Source organism: Heptranchias perlo, chromosome 28, assembly GCF_035084215.1.
Source record: "Heptranchias perlo isolate sHepPer1 chromosome 28, sHepPer1.hap1, whole genome shotgun sequence".
In the NCBI taxonomy this organism is placed as follows: Eukaryota; Metazoa; Chordata; class Chondrichthyes; order Hexanchiformes; family Hexanchidae; genus Heptranchias; species Heptranchias perlo.
The window spans coordinates 13,076,526-13,099,167 of NC_090352.1; the positions used below are offsets into that span (position 1 = coordinate 13,076,526).

At 44.4% G+C, this 22,642-nt stretch overlaps 1 protein-coding gene across 3 annotated transcripts in view; it reads right to left on the minus strand.

Annotated features, from left to right (window-relative positions):
* mks1 (MKS transition zone complex subunit 1) overlaps positions 1–22,642 on the minus strand; it is a 50,433-nt gene that overhangs the window by 3,755 nt on the left and 24,036 nt on the right. For 2 of the 3 annotated variants that reach the window (XM_068008058.1, XM_068008059.1), the window contains exons 11-15: positions 16,978–17,040; positions 11,950–12,020; positions 10,185–10,254; positions 6,682–6,789; positions 3,692–3,825 (exon numbers count right to left, since the gene is read on the minus strand). In XM_068008058.1, the coding sequence (XP_067864159.1) occupies positions 3,692–3,825; positions 6,682–6,789; positions 10,185–10,254; positions 11,950–12,020; positions 16,978–17,040 (446 nt within the window). Of the gene's footprint in view, positions 1–3,691; positions 3,854–6,681; positions 6,790–10,184; positions 10,255–11,949; positions 12,021–16,977; positions 17,041–22,642 lie in introns of those variants that run through there. The other variant, XM_068008061.1, reaches the window with a different exon arrangement.

The window sequence follows — 22,642 nt, forward strand, 5'->3', positions numbered from 1 at the left end:
GAGGGAATTCTAGAGCATGGGCCCTAGGCAACTGAAGGCACAGCTGCCAATGGTGGGGCTAAGGGAAGGGGAGGAGCAGGACAAGAAGTCAGGGTTAGAGGAATGGATAGTTTGGTGGGGGGGGTTGTAGGACAGGGGGATGTTACAGAGATAGGGAGGGCTGAGGCCATAAGGGACTTAAACACGAGGATGAGAATTTTAAAGTTGGGTATTAGGGAACCAGGAGCCAATGTAGGTCAGCCAGGGATAGAGGTGAAATGTGAGGAGGATTTGGTGCGAAAAAGGAAGTGGGCAGCAGAGTTCTGGATGAGCTGAAGTTTATGGAGGGTGGTTGATGAGGGGCTAATCAGAAGAGCACTGGAATAGTGAAGTCTGGAGCTGACAAAGATATGAATCAGCTCCAGACTTGACTATTCAGCAAATAGGCTGAAGTAGGGGCGGAGGCAGATGATGTTATGGAAGTGTTACGAGGCTGTCTTTGTGCTCGCGGGGATATGGAGCTCAGCTCAGGGTCGAATACAGACTGATTCAGCCTGAGACAGTGGCCGAGGAGGGAGGTGAAGTTTGTGGCATGGGCTGAAGAGAGTTGCTTCAGTCTTTCCAATGTTTAGCTGGAGGAAGTGATGCCTCATCCAATTCCGGATTTTTTCAGATAAGCAGTCTGACATCACAGAGGCGGTGCAGAGGTACAGGGAGAGATTTAGAGAGAACAGTTAATCAGAGGAGAGAGGGCATGGGGAGCTGGCACCAAGGATGAGGAGTTGCTCATTGCAGAGGCTGAGGGAGGAAAGAAGGGAGGATATCTCAGGGAGGTCTTCGGGCGACATGAAGATTTTAAAGGAGAGGCGAGTGGGGTGGGGTGGAACAAAGTGAGGTGTTTGAAAGCGGAGAAGATGATAAGGGAGTAGGGGAATGGCAAAGGTCGGTCACACCACCTTCACGGTGGTTTGGACAGGTGGAACATATAGCCAGGCAAGGAGGCTTCCGTAAGGGGCAAGGTATTGCCAGCTGTGAATTAACTTTCAGTCAAAGCCAGTCAATGTCAATGCAAACATCCACAATATGGCCCTTGTACGGTTACACTGATCCTTTGCATGCCACACCCCCTCTTCTCCTTCCCCCTCCCATTGATACTTCAGGGAATGGCATTTCAAGGTGTATCTTTATTTGTTTGAAATGTTTTTACTATTAACAGCCAGAGAAGAGGGAACAAACATCACCATCTCTTCTCAAGAATTGCCAGTCAGGGTGGAATTATACATCCCATTTACTTCCATTATGTAGATTTCCAAAATCTAGGAATAACCAGTAGGATACATTTAAGCAGACCCTAGTGTCAGACCAATCCTACTTACTGATTCAACTCCATGCACTCCATAGTAACTAATCGAGGATGTCACATAGCAATAATTGGATAAAGGTCAAGGGTTTAGTACTCAGGGATGGAACACCTTCTGTGTTTCTCTCATGATCATTCCCCCCACCCCGCCCCCCCAAAAAACTCTTGTGTCTCACACTGCCCAAGCTGCATTGCCGAGGACCAGAACTGGAGTCTCAAACCTGCTTGATATTGGTAGCGGTGACAGATATGTTGTTTGGAGAGATGGGACACATTTTGTACTGTTGTGCTCCCAGCCCTGCCAGGCCCCTGCTCCCAATACCAGCAGTGAGTATGTACTCAGCACTCTAGACTGGGCTGACCCATATGCACCTGCTTGCACACCAGCAGGTAGCCAGGCTGCTGGAGTGGAGCAGTCCTGGTCAAGGTCCACTGCAGCAATCACACAGTTTCTCCAATGTATCTCATGTGTCTGCTTCCTGACACTTATGTTCTATCCAGCACATACCACAGGATCCCCCTGCCAAAGTCCCTTAAAAAAAAATCAGATTTTTTCCCCTCTTTTCCTGCTCTTCATTCCCCTTCATCACCTTTCCATTCTTCCTCATACAGGTGCAGCAGGTAATCCAGAAGGCAAACGGAATATTGGCCTTTATTTTTAGGGGGATGGAGTATAAAAGCAGGGAAGTCATGCTACAACTATACAGGGTGCTGGTGAGACCACACCTGGAGTACTGCGTACAGTTCTGGTGCCCTTATTTAAGGAAGGACATACTTGCATTGGAGGCAGTTCAGAGAAGGTTCACTAGGTTGATTCCGGGTATGGAAGGATTGTCTTATGAGGAAAGATTGAACAGGTTGGGTCTATACTCATTGGAGTTTAGAAGAATGACAGGAGATCTTATTGAACCATACAAGATTCTGAGGGGACTTGATAGGGTCGATGCTGAGAGGATGTTACCCCTCATGGGCGAATCTAAAACTAGGGGACATAGTCTCAGAATAAGGGGTTGCCCATTTAAGACGGAAATGAGGAGCAATTTCTTCTCCCAGAGGGTCGTGAATTTTTGGAATTCTTTACCCCAAAAAGCTGTGGAGGCTGAGTCATTGAATACATTCAAGGCTGAGTTAGACAAATTTTTGATCAGCAACGGAGTCAAAGGATATGGGAAAAAGGCAGGAAAGTGGAGTTGAGGTAAAAATCAGATCAGCCATGATCTCATTAAATGGCGGAGCAGGCTCGAGGGGCCGAATGGCCTACTCCTGCTCCTATCTCTTATGGTCTTATGGTCTCTCCTTGCTGCTCTTTCCCTTTTGCATTTTAGATTTACCTTCTTTCCAGCTTTCCTTCTTGCTGCTGCACATTTTAATTTTTTTTTATTTCTTATTCTCCTTCCCAGCCACAATGCTCCACTCTCAACGCTCTGATTTCTCTTTCTAGCCTCTTCCTCCTTTCCCCACGCACCAAGCTCTGCTGATCCCTTCAACATACCCTTTCCAACTCACGCCCAAAGTCCCATGGTCTATTTTTTGAAAAAAGAAATAAACAGTAAAATTAAAATAAAGAGAATCCGTGCAAGGCTCAAGGTGTGAACTGTAAGGGAGCTTGAAAAAGTCAGCAGAGCTTGGAGCAGGTGAGTAGAGGAACTGGGAACCAACAGCCTGACATTGGCAGAAGCAGACCAGCAGCCCAAGATGGAAATTTGGGAGCTGGCTGAGTCTATTACTGTGTTGGGAGCCAGATGTGGTTCTGGCATCTGACTGGCCCTACCCATGACAAATCAAATTGATGGTCTGTGTTTACGCAAACCAATCAGGTCCCAATCACTAACAGATTGGGTTTTTACATTTAATAGATTTTTCTCTTTTTTTCCCAGCCCATTTCCTCCACATCTTTTCTGAAGGCACCAGATTCCTTGCTGGGGCACAGTTCATAGGTCACAGGTCACAGTTCCACAAACACCAGCTGTCTTCAGGTACGGCACTCAAGTAGCAATTCGACACATAAGAGCCAAGGTGGGAATGTCCGCAGAACCTAGCCCGATCCTGCCCAAAGCCTACCTACAAAAGACACATTTTCCAGCAGGGGTCACTGAACAGCAATTAGGGGTGGGAATTTAAACTCAATCTTCTTGTCCCTCGCCCAGGATTGTGCAGTCAACTGTAGCAACCCAGGAACAATCCTGGCTGAAATCCGCTACTTCAGCACAGGCTAGGGATCCAAACTAGGACCTTTCTGCTCTATACAGTTTGGCACCACATCACAAGGTGCACTTACAAACTGAGCCAGTGGGGGGCCCACATTTTGCTGCTCGCGTATTCCACATCCCCTCCAGTAATTGTCAGGCCTACCTTGAATGTGCTTGGTGTCCGGACATAAGTCATATCTTCGAGCTCGAGGGAGCCACCAACAAAAAATCTCCGCATTTCTGCTGATGTTCCAGGCAGGACTGGTCTCCAGGTCTGGCATGTCATTGTGTAGCTACCTGTTCATAAAATTTCACACCTTAGGACCTACATTAAACAAAAATCAGACATATGGGGCAGGAAGGAACTGGGTTAGTCACAGTGACCTTTCACTTCTGGCATCTGGGTTCTATTCCAGAACAGACAGATGGGATGAAAGGGTCCGACATAAAATGAGACAAGAGACTGAAACACCAAAGTAAAAACTGAAAATACTGCATCTAACTCTGCTGAACTCGACCTGGGAGTGCTTGATGGGGACATTAGGTAGTGAAAAGAAAAATGTTCCGTTCCCCATCACTTGATGAGCACAAAATATATATAAACCTGAACATTTGCTCAATAATTGAAATGACCATTCATGTTGCTTCATGATAAAAAAAATCCAAACTGGGGAGGGGCGACGGCTTCGGAATCACAACACACCGAGCCATTGGGTATTGGAACACGGGCTTGTTACCCACAATTAAGATTTTGTAAATTAAATTTTAAGAGTTTACCTACAGTTATACATTTCCCTTGGACTGTTGTACATTTTGATTGCATTAGGTTTGTTGTCACTGCAATCGTTGCATTAGGTTTGTTGTCATGACTGTGGTGAGGGCTATGCATATTTAGCAGCTGGAGCAACTTGATTGAACATAAGAACATAAGAAATAGGAGCAGGAGTAGGCCATATGGCCCCTCGAGCCTGTTCCGCCATTCAATCAGATCATGGCTGATCATCAACCTCAACTCCACTTTCCTGCCCGATCCCCATATCCCTTGATTTCCCTAGAGTCCAAAAATCTATCGCTCTCAGCCTTGAATATATTCAATGACTCAGCATCTACAGCCCTCTGGGGTAGAAAATTGCAAAGATTCACAACCCTCAGTGAAGAAATTCCTCCTCATCTCAGTCTTAAATCACCAACCCCTTATCCTGAGATTATGCCCTCCAGTTCTAGACTCTCCAGCCAGGGGAATCAGCCTCTCAGCATCTACCCTGTCAAGCCTCCTCAGAATCTTATATGTTTCAATGAGATCACCTCTCATTCTTCTAAACTCCATAGTATGTGCCCATTCTACTCAACCTCTCCTCATAGGACAACCCTCTCATCCCAGGAATTAATCTAGTGAACCTTTGTTGCACAGCCTCTGAGGCAAGTATATCCTTCCTTAGATAAGGAGACCAAAACTGAATGCAATACTCCAGGTGAAGTCTCACCAAAGCCCTGTACAATTGTAGTTAAACTTCCTTACTCTTGTACTCCAACCCCCTTGCAATAAAGGCCAACATTCCATTTGCTTTCCTAATTACCTGCTATACCTGCATACTAACTTTTTGTGTTTCTTGTATCAGGACACAAGTCTCTATGGACACCAACATTTAATAGTTTCTCACCATTTAAAAAATATTCGGTTTTTCTATTCTTCCTACCAAAGTGAATAACCTCAAATCTCCCCACATTATACTCCATCTGCCACCTTCTTGCCCACTCACTTAACCTGTCTATATCCCTTTGCAGACTCCTTGCGTCCTCCTCGCTGCTTACTTTCCCAACAATCTTTGTATCATCAGCAAACTTGGATACATTACACTCAGTCCCTTCATCTAAGTCATTAATATAGATTGTAAATAGCTGAGGCCCAAGCACCGATCCTTGCGGCACCCCACTAGTTACAGCCTGTCAACTTGAAAATGACCCGTTTATCCCTACTCTCTGTTTTCCGTCCATTAACCAATCCTCTATCCATGCTAGTATGTTACCCATAACCCCATGAGCCCTTACCTTGCGCAACAACCTTTTGTGTGGCACCTTATCGAATGCTTTTTGAAAATCCAAATATACCACATCAATTGGTTCCCCTTTATCTACCCTGCTAGTTACATCCTCAAAAAACTCTAATAAATTTGTCAAACACGATTTCCCTTTCATAAAACCATGTTGACTTCACCTATTGATATTATAATGTTCTAAGTGCCCTGTTACCACTTCCTTAACAATGGATTCCAGCATTTTCCCATCGACTGATGACAGGCTAACTGGCCTGTAATTCCCTGTTTTCTCTCTCCCTCCTTTCTTGAATAGCGGGGTTACATTTGCTACCTTGATTGGTCTTAGTCTCCAGAGTTCACCTGGTAGGACATCACTGTGTTCAAATTCTCAGTCGCACTGTGGTAGGGCAGAGGCACGGTGACTCTTTGTGGAAATGGAAACAAGAAAAGTATGAGGGGTGTTGCCCTGGGTGCTGGGTATAAAATGGCACTGCCAGAGTTCTGGGAGACAGATACTTGTCCAATATCTCAGGTGGGATGTAACAAGAACGTTCTAAGTTGACAGGTGAAGGAGATCAAAGACATGAAATCCGTGCCCAGTGTAGACTCAGCCGTACAGACCAGAAGGACCCCGGATTCAATTTGCAGTCTGTGCTGATCTCAGCTGGGGTGGGAATAAACCTCGTCTTCCTGCTTCCCATGCTGTTTGTAGATGTGCTTGTAAAGACTGGATCAGCTTGGCTATGATGTTCACCAATCCTCAAATAGCCCCTCAACACTCACTGTCCAGGCTCACATTAAGAATGGCCACGTGAGCGTGGTAGAGAAATACTGTGGGCACCCGTGGAAACATACCACCATGAGTCAGCGCCTTCGAGGAGGAGGGGGAAATCCACAAGTAAATAAAGAAAAAAAACTGCAAATGCTGGAAATCAAACAAAAAGAGAAAATGTTGAAAACACTCAGCATCTGTGGAGAGAACAGACCAATTTATGCTTCAGGTGTAACCCTTCATCAGAACGCAGCTACATTGTCTGTTCTCTTCACAGCTGTTGATTAACTTGCTGAGTGTAGCAGCATTTTCTGATTTTGGTACAGATTAGAGGTGTTTTCTTACCAGGACTGTCAGGGATGCTGATGTAGCCGTACCCCTCAATGCGATATCTCTGCCAGAAATCACAAGAGTGCACCCCAAAGTAAAACACAGGCCACTGTGGCAGGGAACCTGCAAAATCCAGAAAACATCAGACTCAGAACAAGACTAACTCACTGTTACTGTTATAGCATTGCTGAGTTGTTGAGATAAAGAAGGGACTGAGGAGCACCGAGATACAGGAGATCCTTACACAAGGGAATGGGGAGCATTGAGGTATAGGAGATCCTTACGCAAGGGACTGGGGAGCATGGTGATACAGGTGAGCTTCACTGGGAGGCACAAATTAAAAATGCACAGAAAAAATGCATTTTCTTTTGATTGTATTGGTAATTGTGAAGGAGCAGGCATGTGCTTATTGGGTTTGGTGGGAGGGGGGGGGGAAAGAGGCGGGGGGATGTGAAGGAGAGGCATCACTATGTAAAGGATTATTTGAACACCATCACTGGCAAAGTATTGCTGTTATATGCCATAAGGTTATATACATGGTTTCATAAAGACAAGGTTAATCCTGAGTACTATTTTAAATAAAACCTCAGGAGAAGGGGACATAAGTACAAACTGAGAAAAGGCAAGTTCAGGACTGATGTCAGGAGGCAATACACACAAAGAATGACCAATGCCTGGAATGGGGTCCGGTTAGGGTAGCAGAGGCAAAGCTCTCAAGTCATTCAAGAGGCCATTATTGCGATGAAGGGAAATCATAGGTTTCTATGGAAGGATGAGCCAGAAGGGCTGAATGGTCCCGTCACCTGTACTTACCATTGAAATCTTTGGGAGCTTGTTCACTGAACTGTTTTTTTTTTTAAAAAGTCAAGATTCCAGGTTCAATATCCAGTATATGCTGAGTTAAGGCAATGGTAGGGGTAGCACAACCAGCCTTGTCATTCAGGATCAGGAGGAGAGGGAAAATCAGGTGGGGTTCCCTCTTCCAATCACTATTTAGTGACCTTACTGGAAGGCACTCATGTGGATAACAAGTGGACAGGATCTGGCTCTGCTTTGATGTCTCCCATGGTTGAATAGCTTGCCAACACATACTGTCTATGTTCATACACACAATGGACACAGCACTGGAAGGTGGTAGGCATCACTGAGCTGTACCTGAGCAGGAGTCAGCGCCTTCAGGAGAGGTGGGGAGGAAATTGAAAATAAAAGGCAGCTTTTAGTTTTAAAATGGTCCTCGCCTCTAATTACTGAAGAGAGCTTTTAAACAAAGTTTAACCTTATAATCACAGTCACATCAGCAGCAGAGAGTCACCTCAGATGGTGACACTGAGTGTAAAAGGTACACTACCATTCCATACACTGTGATTACCATTTGTGGGGAGAGTGGGGGTGGGGGCAGGGGAAGCAGGCTCTTTGGGGTCTTTGACTCTTTGGAGTCAAGTTGCTTCCACAATCGAAGATTGGTTTCAAGAAAACCCTCCCCAGCAGACTTGGTAATCTGATGCCTGAGCCACACAGGGCAGCAGTACTCTAGGGCACTATTAATGATTGGCCACCCAGTTTGGCTCATTAATAGGAACTGAAGGGTTAGATATTACTGGAGACTGGGGCTCTTCCCATTCAGCTCCAGATAGCTTGCAAGCCAATGTCCCAATTGGTGGGGTGGACGAGCAGCAGGCTATTTACTAGTGCTCTGTGCTGGTAAGTTGTGCGGTTTTAGCTGACTAAACCACAGCGGTATCCTGCATACACTTGTTGCTCTCTAAGCCTTGGTTCCATCAACCTGTGTCTAAGCTCTGTGTTTGTGTAAGTGAGGTGTCCCCCTGCAGGGAGAGAGTATGCACTCCATATCTGACCAATAAAAGCTCATGTGGATTATCAGTGGCTTGCTTTGAAGATACTTAAACATTGGGATGGGTTTCCACACATCAGACATCTGGCTGATCCACAGAAAAAAAATCCGTAATTCAGCACTGACACCTTGCCCCTTAACATCTATCCCCCCACTCAAGAAACAAAAAGTTTAAAGATATTGATAGAGTTTATCTCAAAATTCAAGATGTTCCTGCTCAAGGGTACTAAACCGACACAACACAGCAGATAAAGTGGGCAGAGTCTGAAATATTTAGCATCCTTTAGTTCATTGTCACATTCAACTCATAACATTAAATCCATTGGTTTAAATTTTGTGAAGCTAACAGGGAACAAACTATCTAAGCACTCTGTATGTCAGTATTTGGTTGGATCCCTTGCAGTTCACTTTTCCCTTTATATAAAAAGTGAATAACACTGTGTGAAAGACGATTTGCCAGATTTTAGTAGTAAGTATGTACTCATCCCTGCAGAGATCTTGTGAGTGTAGGGATTGTGAAGTGATCACAGTGACTGAGCTGTTCCTGTTTGGCAGGTAGGCGCTGGGAGCAGGTATGTAGAGCTGCAGATCCTAAGATCACAGCAGAAGGCTGCCAAGTTTGCTAACCATTATATCCTCTTACTGGGACATTTTCTACCCCTTCCCTCTTTAATCTCTCCACCAAGGTCAGGAAGGAGCCCTGGTCCATCGATGGGATGGCAAGAAGTTTACCACAATTGGAGTATAGGGCAAAAGAATAAATTGAAAAGCAAAAGTCAGTCAGAGTTAGTACTTCTAATTGTGAGTGACATCTCATCCAAATGATGGCTATTTGGATGTGGCACAGCATAGCGTCAGTCCCTCTGGAACAGTAAGGCGACAGGAGAGGACGATGGGAATTGGAAGGGGAAATAAGATTTGAACATCAGTGATCCCAGGTTGCTCTCCTTCACCATCAGTATTTAGTTACAGAGCACTATCTGCATTACTCTGCAAGCACTTTGTCTCACCATCCTCTTTACCAGAGTATAAAGCATAGCACAGCAAGGCTCTGTAACCAGTAACTGGATGGAGCAGACAGCAGCCTGGGTGACTGTTGCTCTAAGTCCACCCCCCTCCAATTCCTCTCCCCCTGCTGATGCCAGCCCATGTTGAGGGAGTGTGCAGAGCACATAAATTTGTAGTTACATGGTGCCATGAAATATTAGAACAAAGATTCATGGCTACAAACACTCTCTCCTCCTCTCTCCCGCCCCACCCTCCCCACTGCTTACTACCACCACCCTGATCCCAGTCATGTCATTGTGAGGCAGACTAGCTACTCCCCCACCAAAGCAGCTTTCAAGGGACAATTTTGGAGCAGCAGCGGAGGTTGGGAGGTCACCTGCCCGCCACCAGTGTTAGGAGAACTAATTGAGGATTAGGAGAGAGATCAAGATGCAATGGTACCTTCACAGAAAAGGAAGGAACCTGAGAGTTTCTGTAATAGTCCACGTAAAAAACTGCTTGGTAAGCACTCTACAATTCTACACATATGGGGAAACCCTTAAAGTCACTGAAACAAATTGGAGGTGGGCATCTCAGCACGTTGGGATACCTGGAATTTCTGAGATCCCATCTGGTATAAGAGAGGCCTATTCCTCCAAAACGAAAATGGGAAACTCACCCTCAGGTTGATCCTCGCTTCTTAAGGTCATTTCAAAGTTGAATGGATATGAAAAATAGGCCACATTCTCCTATTTAAAATAATAACAGTAATTACAACAGGGCACAGCGTGCAGCACTGATGTTTCATCCTTTAAACATCAGTGCTTTTAACTTTCATTACTTAAGACTTTCTTTTAAAGAAACTGCAGGTGGGAACCATTAAAAGGGAAGTCAACTGGAATCTTTTTACAATACCTTTCCCATCTCAATCTGTGGGTTCTGGCACTGATTTGTTTTTAAAATCATTTTCCAGAGCAGGTATCCAAGGTGTCAGCCGTGGCTCAATGGGTAGCACGTTCGCCTCGGAGTCAGAAGGTTGTGGGTTCAAGTCCCACTCCAGAGACTTGAACACAAAATCTAGGCTGACACTCCAGTGCAGTACTGAGGCAGTGCTGCACTGTCGGAGGTGCCGTCATTTGGATGAGATGTTAGCCGAGGCCCTGTCTGCCGTCTCAGGTGGGTGTAAAAGATCCCATTGCACGATTCGAAGAAGAGCAGGGGAGTTCTCCCGGTGTCCTGGCCAACATATATCCTCAACCAACATCACTAAAACATATTATTGGGTCATTATCACATTGTTATTTTTGGGACCTTACTGTGCACAAATTGGCTGCCACGTTTCCTACATTACAACAGTGACCACACTTCAAAAGTACTTATTGGCTGTAAAGCACTTTGGGATGTCCCAAGGTCATGAAAGGCACTATAAAAATGGAAGTCTTTCTTTCTAATGACCATACACTTAACACGCCCACCCAACTAAACACTAGCTATAACATTGAATTATGTGGTACTATTTGGATAAGAAGGGTATGGAAGATTTAATTTGCAGCCATTAATAAATCATTATGATCCGGAGAGGATGGCAACAGAATTAAGTCTGAAAATTCAATCATGTTGAAGTTGATGAAGATATAAAGAATAAACTTGCATTTATATAACGCCTTTATCTCCCAAAACACTTCACAGCAAATGAACTACTTTTGAAGTGTAGCCACTTACGTGGCCAAACATAGCAGCCAAGTTGCACACAGCAAGATGGCATAAACAACAATGAGATAATTGGCCAGTTATTCTGTTTTTGGTTGTGTTGGTTGAGGGAAGAACATTGGCCAGGACAATAAGAGAATTCCCTGCTACTCTTCAAAAAGTGCCATTGGATTTGTTAAGTCCATCTGAGCAGGCAGATGGAGCCTCAGTTTAATGTCTAATCAGAAAGACAGCACCTCCAACCTTGCAGCACTCCCTCAGTACTGCACTGAAGCATTGGCTTAGCTTGTGTGCTCAACTCCCTGGAGTGGCACTGGAACACACAACCTTCTGATTGAGAGGTGAGATATAACTGCTTAGCCAAAGTGCCACTAAAAATAATTCCCAAACTTGCTATTTTAAGGTTAAGAACCAGTAGAAAATATTTTGTACGAAACAGTGCATGTCCAGGTTCCATGTTGAATTTCTGCAACCTTTAGCTGATGACAATATTTGTACAATAAAAAAAAACAGAAAAATGTTGTAAATACACAGCAGGTCCATCAGCATCTGAAGAGAATAACAGGTTACGCTATTTGATTTCAGAGGGGTACCTACCCTAAACATTAATCTGAATTTCAGATGTTGACAGACCTGCTGTGTATTTCCAGTTTATATTGCAGATTTATAGTCGTCTTATCTCTATTTCTAGTTTGTTGACTACGGTTCAAACATCGTTTCTGAAGTCTCCTTACCCGGTCCAGGACCTTGGTAGAGCAAGTCTGCGTCACTCCAGACAACTGCTGCTTTGAAGGACTGGACCAATCTAGACATTAACAAATGAAGAGGTTATTTAGGCTCTGCAGGTATCATGCGCTAGTGTGCGATTGTGCACGTGACTGAATCTACACTAGCACTAAAACCCCAATCACGCAAGGAGAGGGTAGAGGACAGCCAATAATATAAAGACCCTCCTGTTACTTCAAAAGATCCTCCCACTCATTTATTTCAACATTTTGCTGTTCCTGATTGTTCTTTGATACTGTATGGTACTGCACCGTATTGTACAAAATCAAACCAAATGTTTAAAACATCTATATCTATGTATAATATAGTACAAGTCATGTACAGAGCAAGCACTTCCTCTAATACTTGCTCGTATTCCAAGGACTTTCCCAGAAATGAGCTAAGTACACTCTTTTAGTTATTTAAAGCACATGAATGTGTTTATAATTACAGTATAAGCACACTAAACGCTTTAAAAACTAAATCAGGCTTCCCAGCACAGTGTTGGGAAATCAGTGCTGTAAAAGGAGGGTGCAAGGAATTCATGAAGGCTTATACTGCTCCCATATCCTCCCTCACATTATTCACAAATCCCAAGGACCCATCCCTCCGCTATACTCCCACACCAGCCTCCTTCCACTGCCTCCAAGTTATCCATACACTCGCAAATCTCATTATACTCACCTCCCCAATATTTACACATGCCTCCTAGCTCCCTGCAACCTGATTATCTTCCCTACCAGTGGATTCTGGACTTCAAAAAAACTAAGACATAAAATTTAGGACATAGCTAAAAAACATACAATAATCAGGGAGACTGTTTTAAAATATGGGCAAAATTAAAGCCCATGGGATTAAAGGGACAATGACAGCATGGATACAAAATAGGCTATGGGACAGAAAGTGGAGAGTAGTGGTGAACGGCTGTTTTTCAGACTGGAGGGAAGTGTGCACACTGTCCCCCAGGGGTTTGTGTTGGGACCACTGCCCTTTTTGATATATATTAATGACCTGGAATTGGGTATAGAGGGTATAATTTCAAAGTTTGCAATTGACAAGAAACTCGGAAATGTAGTAAACAATATGGATAGTAAAAGACTTCAGGAGGGCATAGACAATGTGGATAGTAAAAGACTTCAGGAGGGTGAAATGGGCATACACATGACAGATGAAAGTAAACGCACAGAAGTATGAAGTGAAACATTTTGGTAGGAAGAATGAGGAGAGGCAATATAAACCAAATGGTATAATCTTAAAGGGAGCGCAGGAACAGAGAGGCTTGGGGGTGCACGTACACAAATCTTTGAAGATGACAGGACAAGTTGAGAAGGCTGTTAAAAAAGCATATTATTAATAGAGGCATAGAGTATAAAAGCAAGGTTTTAAAACACTGATTAGGCCACAGCTGGAATATGGTGTTCAATTTTGGGCACCACACTTTAGTAAAGGTGTCAAGGCCTTAGAGAAGGTGCAGAAGAGATTTACTAGAACAGTACCAGGGATCAAAATCATGAACAGTTTTGACAGAGTAAATAAGGAGAAACTGTTTCCAGTTTCCGAAGGGTCGGTAACCAGAGGACACAGATTTAAGATGATCAGCAAAAGAGCCAGAGATGACATGAGGAAACATTTTTTTACATATAGAGTTGTAATGATCTGAAATGCACTGCCTGAAAGGGTGGTAGAAGCAGATTCAATAGTAACTTTCAAAAGGGAATTGGATAAATACTTGAAAGGAAAAAAATTACACAGAGCTATAGGAAAGAGCAGGGGAACGGGACTATTTGGATAGCTCTTTCCAAGAACCGGCACAGGCGTGCTGGGCCAAATGGCCTCCTCCTGTGCTGTACCTACTATGAAACTATAAGATAGGGAGGGGCAAGGACATGGAGAGATTTGAATACAAGGATGAGAATTTTAAATTTGAGGCATTGCTGGACCGGGAGCCAATGAGGGGTCAGCAAGCACAGGGGCGATCACGGGTGAATGGGACTAGGTGTGAGACAGGATATGGGCAGCAGAGCTTTGGATGAGCTGAAGTTTACGGAGGCACACACATATATATAAAATATAATCCTTGTTTAATGAAAGGTTCATTCCAGCAAAACATGCAGCACTGCCCATACCGGTATGAGAGCATGTTATTATGAGGCAACCTTAACTTACAAGATACAACTTACACTCACCTGACGAAGGAGATAATCTCCGAAAGCTTGTGATTTTAAAATAAAATTGTTGGACTATAACCTGGTGTTGTAAGATTCCTTACAAGATATAGTAGTTAACTTATGCTAGGAGCATGGCCAGCAGACACCTGTCTGTCTGACTATCTGTTCACCGCAGCTCCCTGCCTAGGTACAAACTCTCTCCCTATATACCTTTTCCTATCACTGTTATGTGATAGTCAGCACCCTGCTCCAGCAGCCACCTCCATTTGAGTTGTAATGATCTGGAATGTACTGCCTGAAAGGATGGTGGAAGTAGATTCAATAGTAACTTTCAAACAGGAATTGGATAAATATTTGAAGGGAAAATATTTAAAGGGCTATGGGGAAGGAGCAGGGGGATGGGACTAATTGGATAGCTCTGCCAAAGAGCCATCATAGGCACGATGCCTCCTGTCCTGTACCTATTATGATACTATGATATTTGGAAATAAATACATAATTTGATCCCAAAAATGTACTAACCCTTCTAAAACATTTTATAATAAAGATACTTGTACTTAATCAATCACCATAAATTAGTGGGCCTGAAAATATATTGTTTGTTACATAGCAAAAAAAAAAGCATATCCTCTAATTCACTGAAAGCAACTCCACAGAAGATCCATTAATATACATGCAGTTTTGAGACATACCTGTCACGCTTCAAATAAATGGTTTTCTAAAAAAAGTGATTTCCTATTGGTTTCTTCTAACCTTGGAGAGAAGCCAGACATTTACAAGTAGTTGCCAATCTACAGAACCTCCCTAGCAATCAGCCTCAAAATGACCTCAAAGATCAGCCTTGGCTCAGTGGTAGTACTCAGTCAGAAAGTCATGGGATCAAGTCCCACTCCAGAACTTGAGCACATAATTCAACCTGTCACTTCAGAGCAGTACTGAGGGAGTGCTATAATGTTGGAGGTGCTGACTTTCAGATGAGACGTTAAACTGAGGGCGCCATCTGCCCTCTCAGGTGGACATAAAAGATCTCACGGCACTATTTGGAGAAGAGCAGGGGAGTTCTCCTGACGTCCTGGCCAATATTTATCCCTCACCCAACATCACCAAAAACAGATTAACTTGTCATTCATCTCATTACTATTTGTGGGAGCTTCCTGTGCACAAATTGGCTGCTGCATACGAACAGTGAGTGCACTTCAAAAACACTTTATTGCCTGTGAAGCATTTTGGGATGTCCTGAGTTGATATAAATGCACGTTCTTTCTTTTCTTTTTTCTAAGATGTGCTTATTTACACCAATTAGACCTCATAGCCTTGAAGGGACAGGCTGGGTAGTACACAATTCCACCGTAGCAGCAGAATCACACAGTTGAGTTGCTCCTGTCCTTTTTAAACCGTGTTTCCACCCATTTACCATTAACAATACCCCAGGAGATCTGCCAGTATAAATAAATAGAACAGGTGATTTGTGAGACTGCAGAGAAATAGATCAAGGTGCAGCTTTGATAAAAGCACAGATTCTGTAAAATAGACTAAAATTGTTACCGAGTTAATTTGAGGTCACGAATGCAAGTTATGAGGAAAAGTTAAGGAAGTTGAGCTTTTGCCTTTGAATAAAGAGGAACCTTTATGATAAACTAATGTAATTTTTCAAGATTAGGAAGGGAATTGAAGCAGCTGATCCAGGCAGTGGACGGATAGCCTGTGGGAACCACCCTTCACTCATGCAGCTAGACCAGCAGGGGAAGGATAGCCTGTGGGAATCTCCCTTCACTCATGCAGCTAGACCAGCAGGGGAAGGATAGCCTGTGGGAATCTCCCTTCACTCATGCAGCTAGACCAGCAGGGGAAGGATAGCCTGTGGGAATTTCCCTTCACTCATGCAGCTAGACCAGCAGGGGAAGGATAGCCTGTGGGAATCTCCCTTCACTCATGCAGCTAGACCAGCAGGGGAGGGATAGCCTGTGGGAATCTCCCTTCACTCATGCAGCTAGACCAGCAGGGGAAGGATAGCCTGTGGGAATCTCCCTTCACTCATGCAGCTAGACCAGCAGGGGAGGGATAGCCTGTGGGAATCTCCCTTCACTCATGCTGCTGGACCAGCAGGGGAGGGATAGCCTGTGGGAATCTCCCTTCACTCATGCAGCTAGACCAGCAGGGGAAGGAAAGCCTGTGGGAACCACCCTTCACTCATGCAGCTAGACCAGCAGGGGAGGGATAGCCTGTGGGAATCTCCCTTCACTCATGCAGCTAGACCAGCAGGGGAAGGATAGCCTGTGGGAATCTCCCTTCACTCATGCAGCTAGACCAGCAGGGGAAGGATAGCCTGTGGGAATCTCCCTTCACTCATGCAGCTAGACCAGCAGGGGAGGGATAGCCTGTGGGAATCTCCCTTCACTCATGCTGCTGGACCAGCAGGGGAGGGATAGCCTGTGGGAATCTCCCTTCACTCATGCAGCTAGACCAGCAGGGGAGGGATAGTCTGTGGGAATCTCCCTTCACTCATGCAGCTGGACCAGCAGGGGAGGGATAGCCTGTGGGAATCTCCCTTCACTCATGCAGCTAGACCAGCAGGGGAGGGATAGTCTGTGGGAATCTCCCTTCACTCATGCAGCTGGACCAGCAGGGGAGGGATAGCCTGTGGGAATCTCCCTTCACTCATGCTGCTAAATAAGAACAGGAGTATCTACAATTGGTCTCATGGAGTTGGGGGGAAAAAGAGGAGACACAGAAAGTGAGAGACCATGAGAAACACATACGAGAGAGAGCACGGCAACTATAGATACATACATGTGTGCGCACAAAAAGAATAAATAGTAGCGTACTCACAGTCTGGAAGTTCAAGGAAGAAGTGTATATACAGATTGTCATATTCGTAACCCTGAGCCGACACTGAAAGATCAAAAATAAAATCAACATCGCCAATCACTGAATAAGGTCAACCTCTAGAACCAAACCAGTTCCTCATGGAGTGTATCCAGATCCACCAGACACATACAGGGTGAAGTTCATTAGTAAATGAGTTTATTTGAACTTCTCTTTCTAGATTCACACACAGGACTTCCCATTCCTCTACTGCCCAACTCTGGTAGTGCTGCTCACCATCAGGAACAATGCAGCGAGGCTCTCTCTCCGTCGCTTGCGAGTACTTACCTCATAAGAACATAAGAAATAAGACCAGAAATAACCTCCAGTTACCTGATGCCGCAGATAGACTTTTGAGCATTCTCATCTGAACCCTAAGTGAAGCAAAATCTCCAAATGTCTTTGGAAGAAATTTGGAGCTACACTTAATACATGGTGATGCAGAGAGAATAGTTGTTGGGTGGTTAGAAAGTTTAAGTGTAGATATTTAACAACTTTTCCTTTGTAAGAAACGCAATTGTAGTAGGGACCACATAAGAGTGGGCTGGGAGGTCCTAGCTTGTAATTATCCCTCCTTCTCTTAGATAAAGGTGCAAAGATCAAACTCAGCAGGTGAGGAATCACAGTCTACCTAACCGGTTTAATCAGGAATTTGCCAATTAATCATAAACTTGGGATACATTGGGATAAGTATCTTTTTAAATCTGATGCCACTCCTACATCATAAAACAAAGACGTAGATTTAGAATTTAGCCTTTTATTACCTGATGAACCAATGTTTATCAACTAAATGACCTACTGTTCAGGCAGCACAAAATGCTGAATCCTAAGGAGCAGCGAGGACTGTACTGACAATTCCCACCTTGTGTCTGGGCAGTAACGGTCAGGGCTTCCCACAGGTAAGGAGAAAGGTGACCGGGAAGGTGGGGGAGGGGGTGGAGAGGGGACGTTACACTTCTCCCATTCTCAAGGAGTTTATAATCTGCAGGGACAGCCATCCCACCCAGCCCACTTTTGTCAGTTTAATATAAAAATTACTTTAATTAGCCCCGTTGCACACACAAAGAATCATGTGCTGCCCCCTAAGCTCTCAGTAAGAATCCCAAGGAAGGATACGTTGATCAGGTGAGATGAAGTAAGGTGGGAGAAGGCATGTGTGGAGCATAAACGCCGGTGCAGTCCTGTTGGGCTGTTTTCTGTGCATTGACTTTCCTTTTCACAATGATAGTATCCATTATACTGTGTCAAGAGTGCACCCATCTAACACCGTGTCTGGAGCTAAAGAGCCAGCAGGCACAATATCTCACTTATACATGTCAGATTCAAGGAGCACATATTCAAGCCAAGTAGGAAATTCAGACTGTTCCACATTGGAAACAGTTCATAGAATCATAGAAAGGTTACAGCACAGAAGGAGGCCATTTGGCCCATCGAGTCCACGGCGGCTCTATGCAAGAGCAATCCAACTAGTCCTACTGCCCCGCCCTATTCCCGTAGCCCTGCACATTTTTGCGTTTCAAGTACTTATCCAGTTCCCTTTTGAAGGCCATGATTGAATCTGCCTTCTCCACCCCCTCGGGCAGTGCATTCCAGATTCTAACCACTCGCTGTGTAAATAAGTTTTTCCTCATATCACCTTTGGTTCTTTTGCCAATCACCTTAAATCTATGCCCTCTGGTTCTTGATCCTTCCGCCAATGGGAACAGTTTCTCTCTATCTACTCTGTCTAGACCATTCATGATTTTGAATATCCTCTATCAAATCTCCTCTCAAACTTCTCTGTTCCAAGGAGAACAATCCCAGCTTCTCCAGTCTATCCACGTAATTTAAGTCCATTATCCCTTGAATCTTTCTAGTAAATCTCTTCTACACCCTCTCTAAGGCCTTCACATCCTTCCTAAAGTGCGGTACCCAGAACTGGACACAACAGTCCAGTTTGTGGCCGAACTAGTGTTTTATAAAGGTTCATCATGACTTCCTTGCTTTTGCCTCTATTTATAAAGCCCAGAATCCCATATGGCTTTTTTAACCGCTTTCTCAACCTGCCCTGCCACCTTCAACGATTTATGCACATATACCCCCAGATCCTTCTGTTCCTCCACCCCTTTTAGAATTGTGCCCTCGAGTTAATATTGCCTCGCCTCATTTTTCCTACCAAAATGCATCACCTCGCATTTTTCCACGTTAAACTTAATCTGCCACATGTCTGTCCATGCCACCAGAGTGTCTATATCGTCTTGAAGTCTATCACTATCTTCCTCACTGTTCCCTATCCTTCCAAGTATTGTGTCATCCGCAAATTTTGTAATTGTGCCCTGTACTCCCAAGTCCAAGTCATTAATATATATCAAGAAAAGCAGTGGTCCCAGCAATGACCCCTGGGGAACACCACTGTACACCTCCCTCCAGTCCGAAAAACAACCGTTCACCACTACTCTCTGTTTCCTGTCATTTAACCAATTCTGTATTCATGTTGCTACTGTCCCCTTTATTCCATGGGCCACAATCTTAATAGCAAGCCTACCATGTGGCTCTTTATCAAATGCTTTTTGAAAATACATATACACCACATCAACTGCATTGCCCTCATCTACCCTCTCTGTTACCTCATCAAAAAACTCTATCAAGTTAGCTAAACACGATTTGCCTTTAACAAATCCGTGCTGGCTTTCCTTAATCAATCCACACTCGTCCAAGTGACTGTTAATTCTGTCCCGGATTATCGTTTCCAAAAGTTTCCCCACCACTGAGGTTAAACTGACTGGGCTACAGTTGCTGGGTTTATCTTTACACTTTTTTAAACAAGGGTGTAAGATTTGCAATTCTCCAGACCTCTGACACCACCCCCCGTATCCAAGGATGTCTGGAAAATTATGGCCAATACCGCCGCAATTTCCCCTCTTACTTCCCTCAGCATCCTAGGATGCATCCCATCCCGACCAGGTCACTTATCTATTTTAAGTACAGCTAGCCTTTCAAGTACCTCTTCTTTCTCAATTTTTAGCACATCCAGTATCTTAACTTTACCGAGTTCCTTTACCGAGACTCTGGCAGCTTCTTCTTCCTTGGTAAAGACAGATGCAAAGTACTCATTTAGTACCTCAGCCATGCCCACTGCCTCCATGAGCAGATCTCCTTTATGGTCCCTAATCGGCCCCACCCCTCCTCTTACTACCCGTTTACTGTTAACATGTCTGTAGAAGACTTTTGGATTCCCTTTTATGTTGGTCACTAGTCTATTCTCATAATCTCTCTCTTTGCCCCTCTTATTTCCAATTTCACTTCCCCTCTGAACTTTCTATATTCTGCCTGGTTCTCATTTGTGTTATCAATCTGACACCTGTTAGACGCCGCTTTTTTCTGCTTCATCTTATTCTCTATCTCTTTTGTCATCCAGGGAGCTCTGGCTTTAGCTGCCCTACCTTTCTCCCTCGTTGGAATGTACTTTGTTTATACCCGAACCATCTCCTCTTTAAAGGCCGCCCACTATTCAATTATAGTTCTGCCTGCCAGTCTATGATTCCAATTTACCTGGGCCAGATCTGTTCTTATCCCACTGAAATTGGCCCTCCTCCAATTGACTATTTTTACTTTGGAGTGGTCAGAGTCCTTTTCCATAGCTATTCTAAACTTTATCATACTATGATCGCTGCTCCCTAAATGCCCTCCCACTGACACTTGCTCCATTTGGCCTGTCCCGTTCCCTAGAACCAAGTCCAACAATGCATCCTTCCTCATTGGGCCAGAAACATACTGGTCAAGAAAGTTATCCTGAACACATTTCAAAAATTCCTCCCCTTCTTTGCCCCTTATATTATTGTTATACCAGTCTATATAGCTGAAGTCCCCCATTATCACTACTCCATGGCTTTTGCAGCTCTCTGTAATTTCCCTGCAAATTTGTTCCTCTATATCCTTCCCACTAGTTGGTGGCCATAGAATGCACCCAGTAGTATAATGGGTCTCTCTTGGTCTGACCCATTGTTCCTTAACTCTAGCCAAATAGATTCTGTCCTTGACCCCTCCAGGACTCTCTCTCCAGCGCTACAATATTCTCCTTAATCAATACTGCCAACCCCCCTCCTTTCTTTCCTTCCCTATCTTTCCTGAACACTTTGTATCCAGGAATATTCAGTACCCAATCCTGCCCTTTTTTGAGCTAGGTCTCCATTATTGCCACAACATCGTATTCCCATGTGGCTATTTGTGCCTGCAGCTCACCAACCTTGTTTACCATGCTTCATGCACCGCAAACCTGTCTTAGACTTTCTTGTACTCTCTCTTGGTCTGACCCCATTCTAATACCTTACTATTTTTTACTCTGGGGCCATCCTTCTCCCCTGATCCTTTGTGCCCCTTGTTTCCCCTTTCCAATGCTACATCCTGGTGCCCATCCCTCTGCCAAATTAGTTTAAACCCACCCCCCAAACATTACTAGCGAACCTCCCCACGAGGATATTGGTTCCAGCTCCATTGAGGTGCAGCCCATCCGGCCTGGACAGGTCCCACCTCCCCCAGAACTGGTCCCAATGCCCCAGGAATCTGAAGCCCTACCCCCTGCATCATCTCTCCAGCCACGCATTCATCTGCTCTATCCTTCTATTTCTATACTCGCTAGAGCGTGGCACCGGGAGTAATCTGGAGATTACTACCTCTGAGGTTCTGCTTGTTAATCTCTTTCCTAACTCCTTAAACTTAAATTTAAAATTAAACCCGTCTTTTTTGGTAGGTTTTGTGCCCCAGTGCGTTGGATGGTCTGACACTGTGCCATAGAGTGGTGGCACCCACGATTCCCACCTAGTGTCTGGGGAATGCTGGTCAGGGCTTCCCACAGGGAGGGAGAAAGGTGGGGCGGGGGGGAGAAGCCCTGCTCCCATTCCCAAGGAGGCTACACTTCAGTAGTAGATTCAGGACCAGCCTGGATAGAAGCCTGGCAACAAGTTGTTTGCTTGTTTTTTCAGGAGGTTGCTGTGTAATGTGAACTGAGTAAAATATTTTAAAACTTTACCTCATCATTTGCTTGCTCTGCTTTTCTGCTGATGATTAGACGCATCACAAAAATAAAGGAAATGTCGAATTGTAGAGAAAAAAAATCAGAAGGATAATAAACTGTGAAATTTAGAAATAGCATTTAATTCCTTTTTTGTTTATAAACAGGTCAGGTATATCTGCAATGGCAGCAGCTACTCTCTAGTAACAGCACCAAAATCAAGTGGCCATTCTTCATAAATGACCCCAATGAGCTTTGCAGATTATTTAGCGGGGGGGGGGGGGGATACCACAAGCTGAATCCGATTCTATACTTGCTCACCTGGATATCGATCAGGAGCAGGAACCCTGGTTGGCCTTTCCCCTCCACCGTCAGGCACTGATGTTATTTTACTAGTGCCCTGGTCGAGATCAGCTAACGCCTGGATGTAGGTTTTGGGGGAATGGTCCGCAAGTTTGCGGATGATATGAAAATCTGTGCCAGATTTAGACTGTAGATGAGAATAAACTACTCCAAACGGTTGGAGAACTGGGCTCTTATTTGGCAAATGGCATTTACCTAAGATGAATGTCGTGTTATGCATGTGGGCAGAACCAACGCTAAATATACCCTACAGGGCAAAGTACTTAACTGTTGACC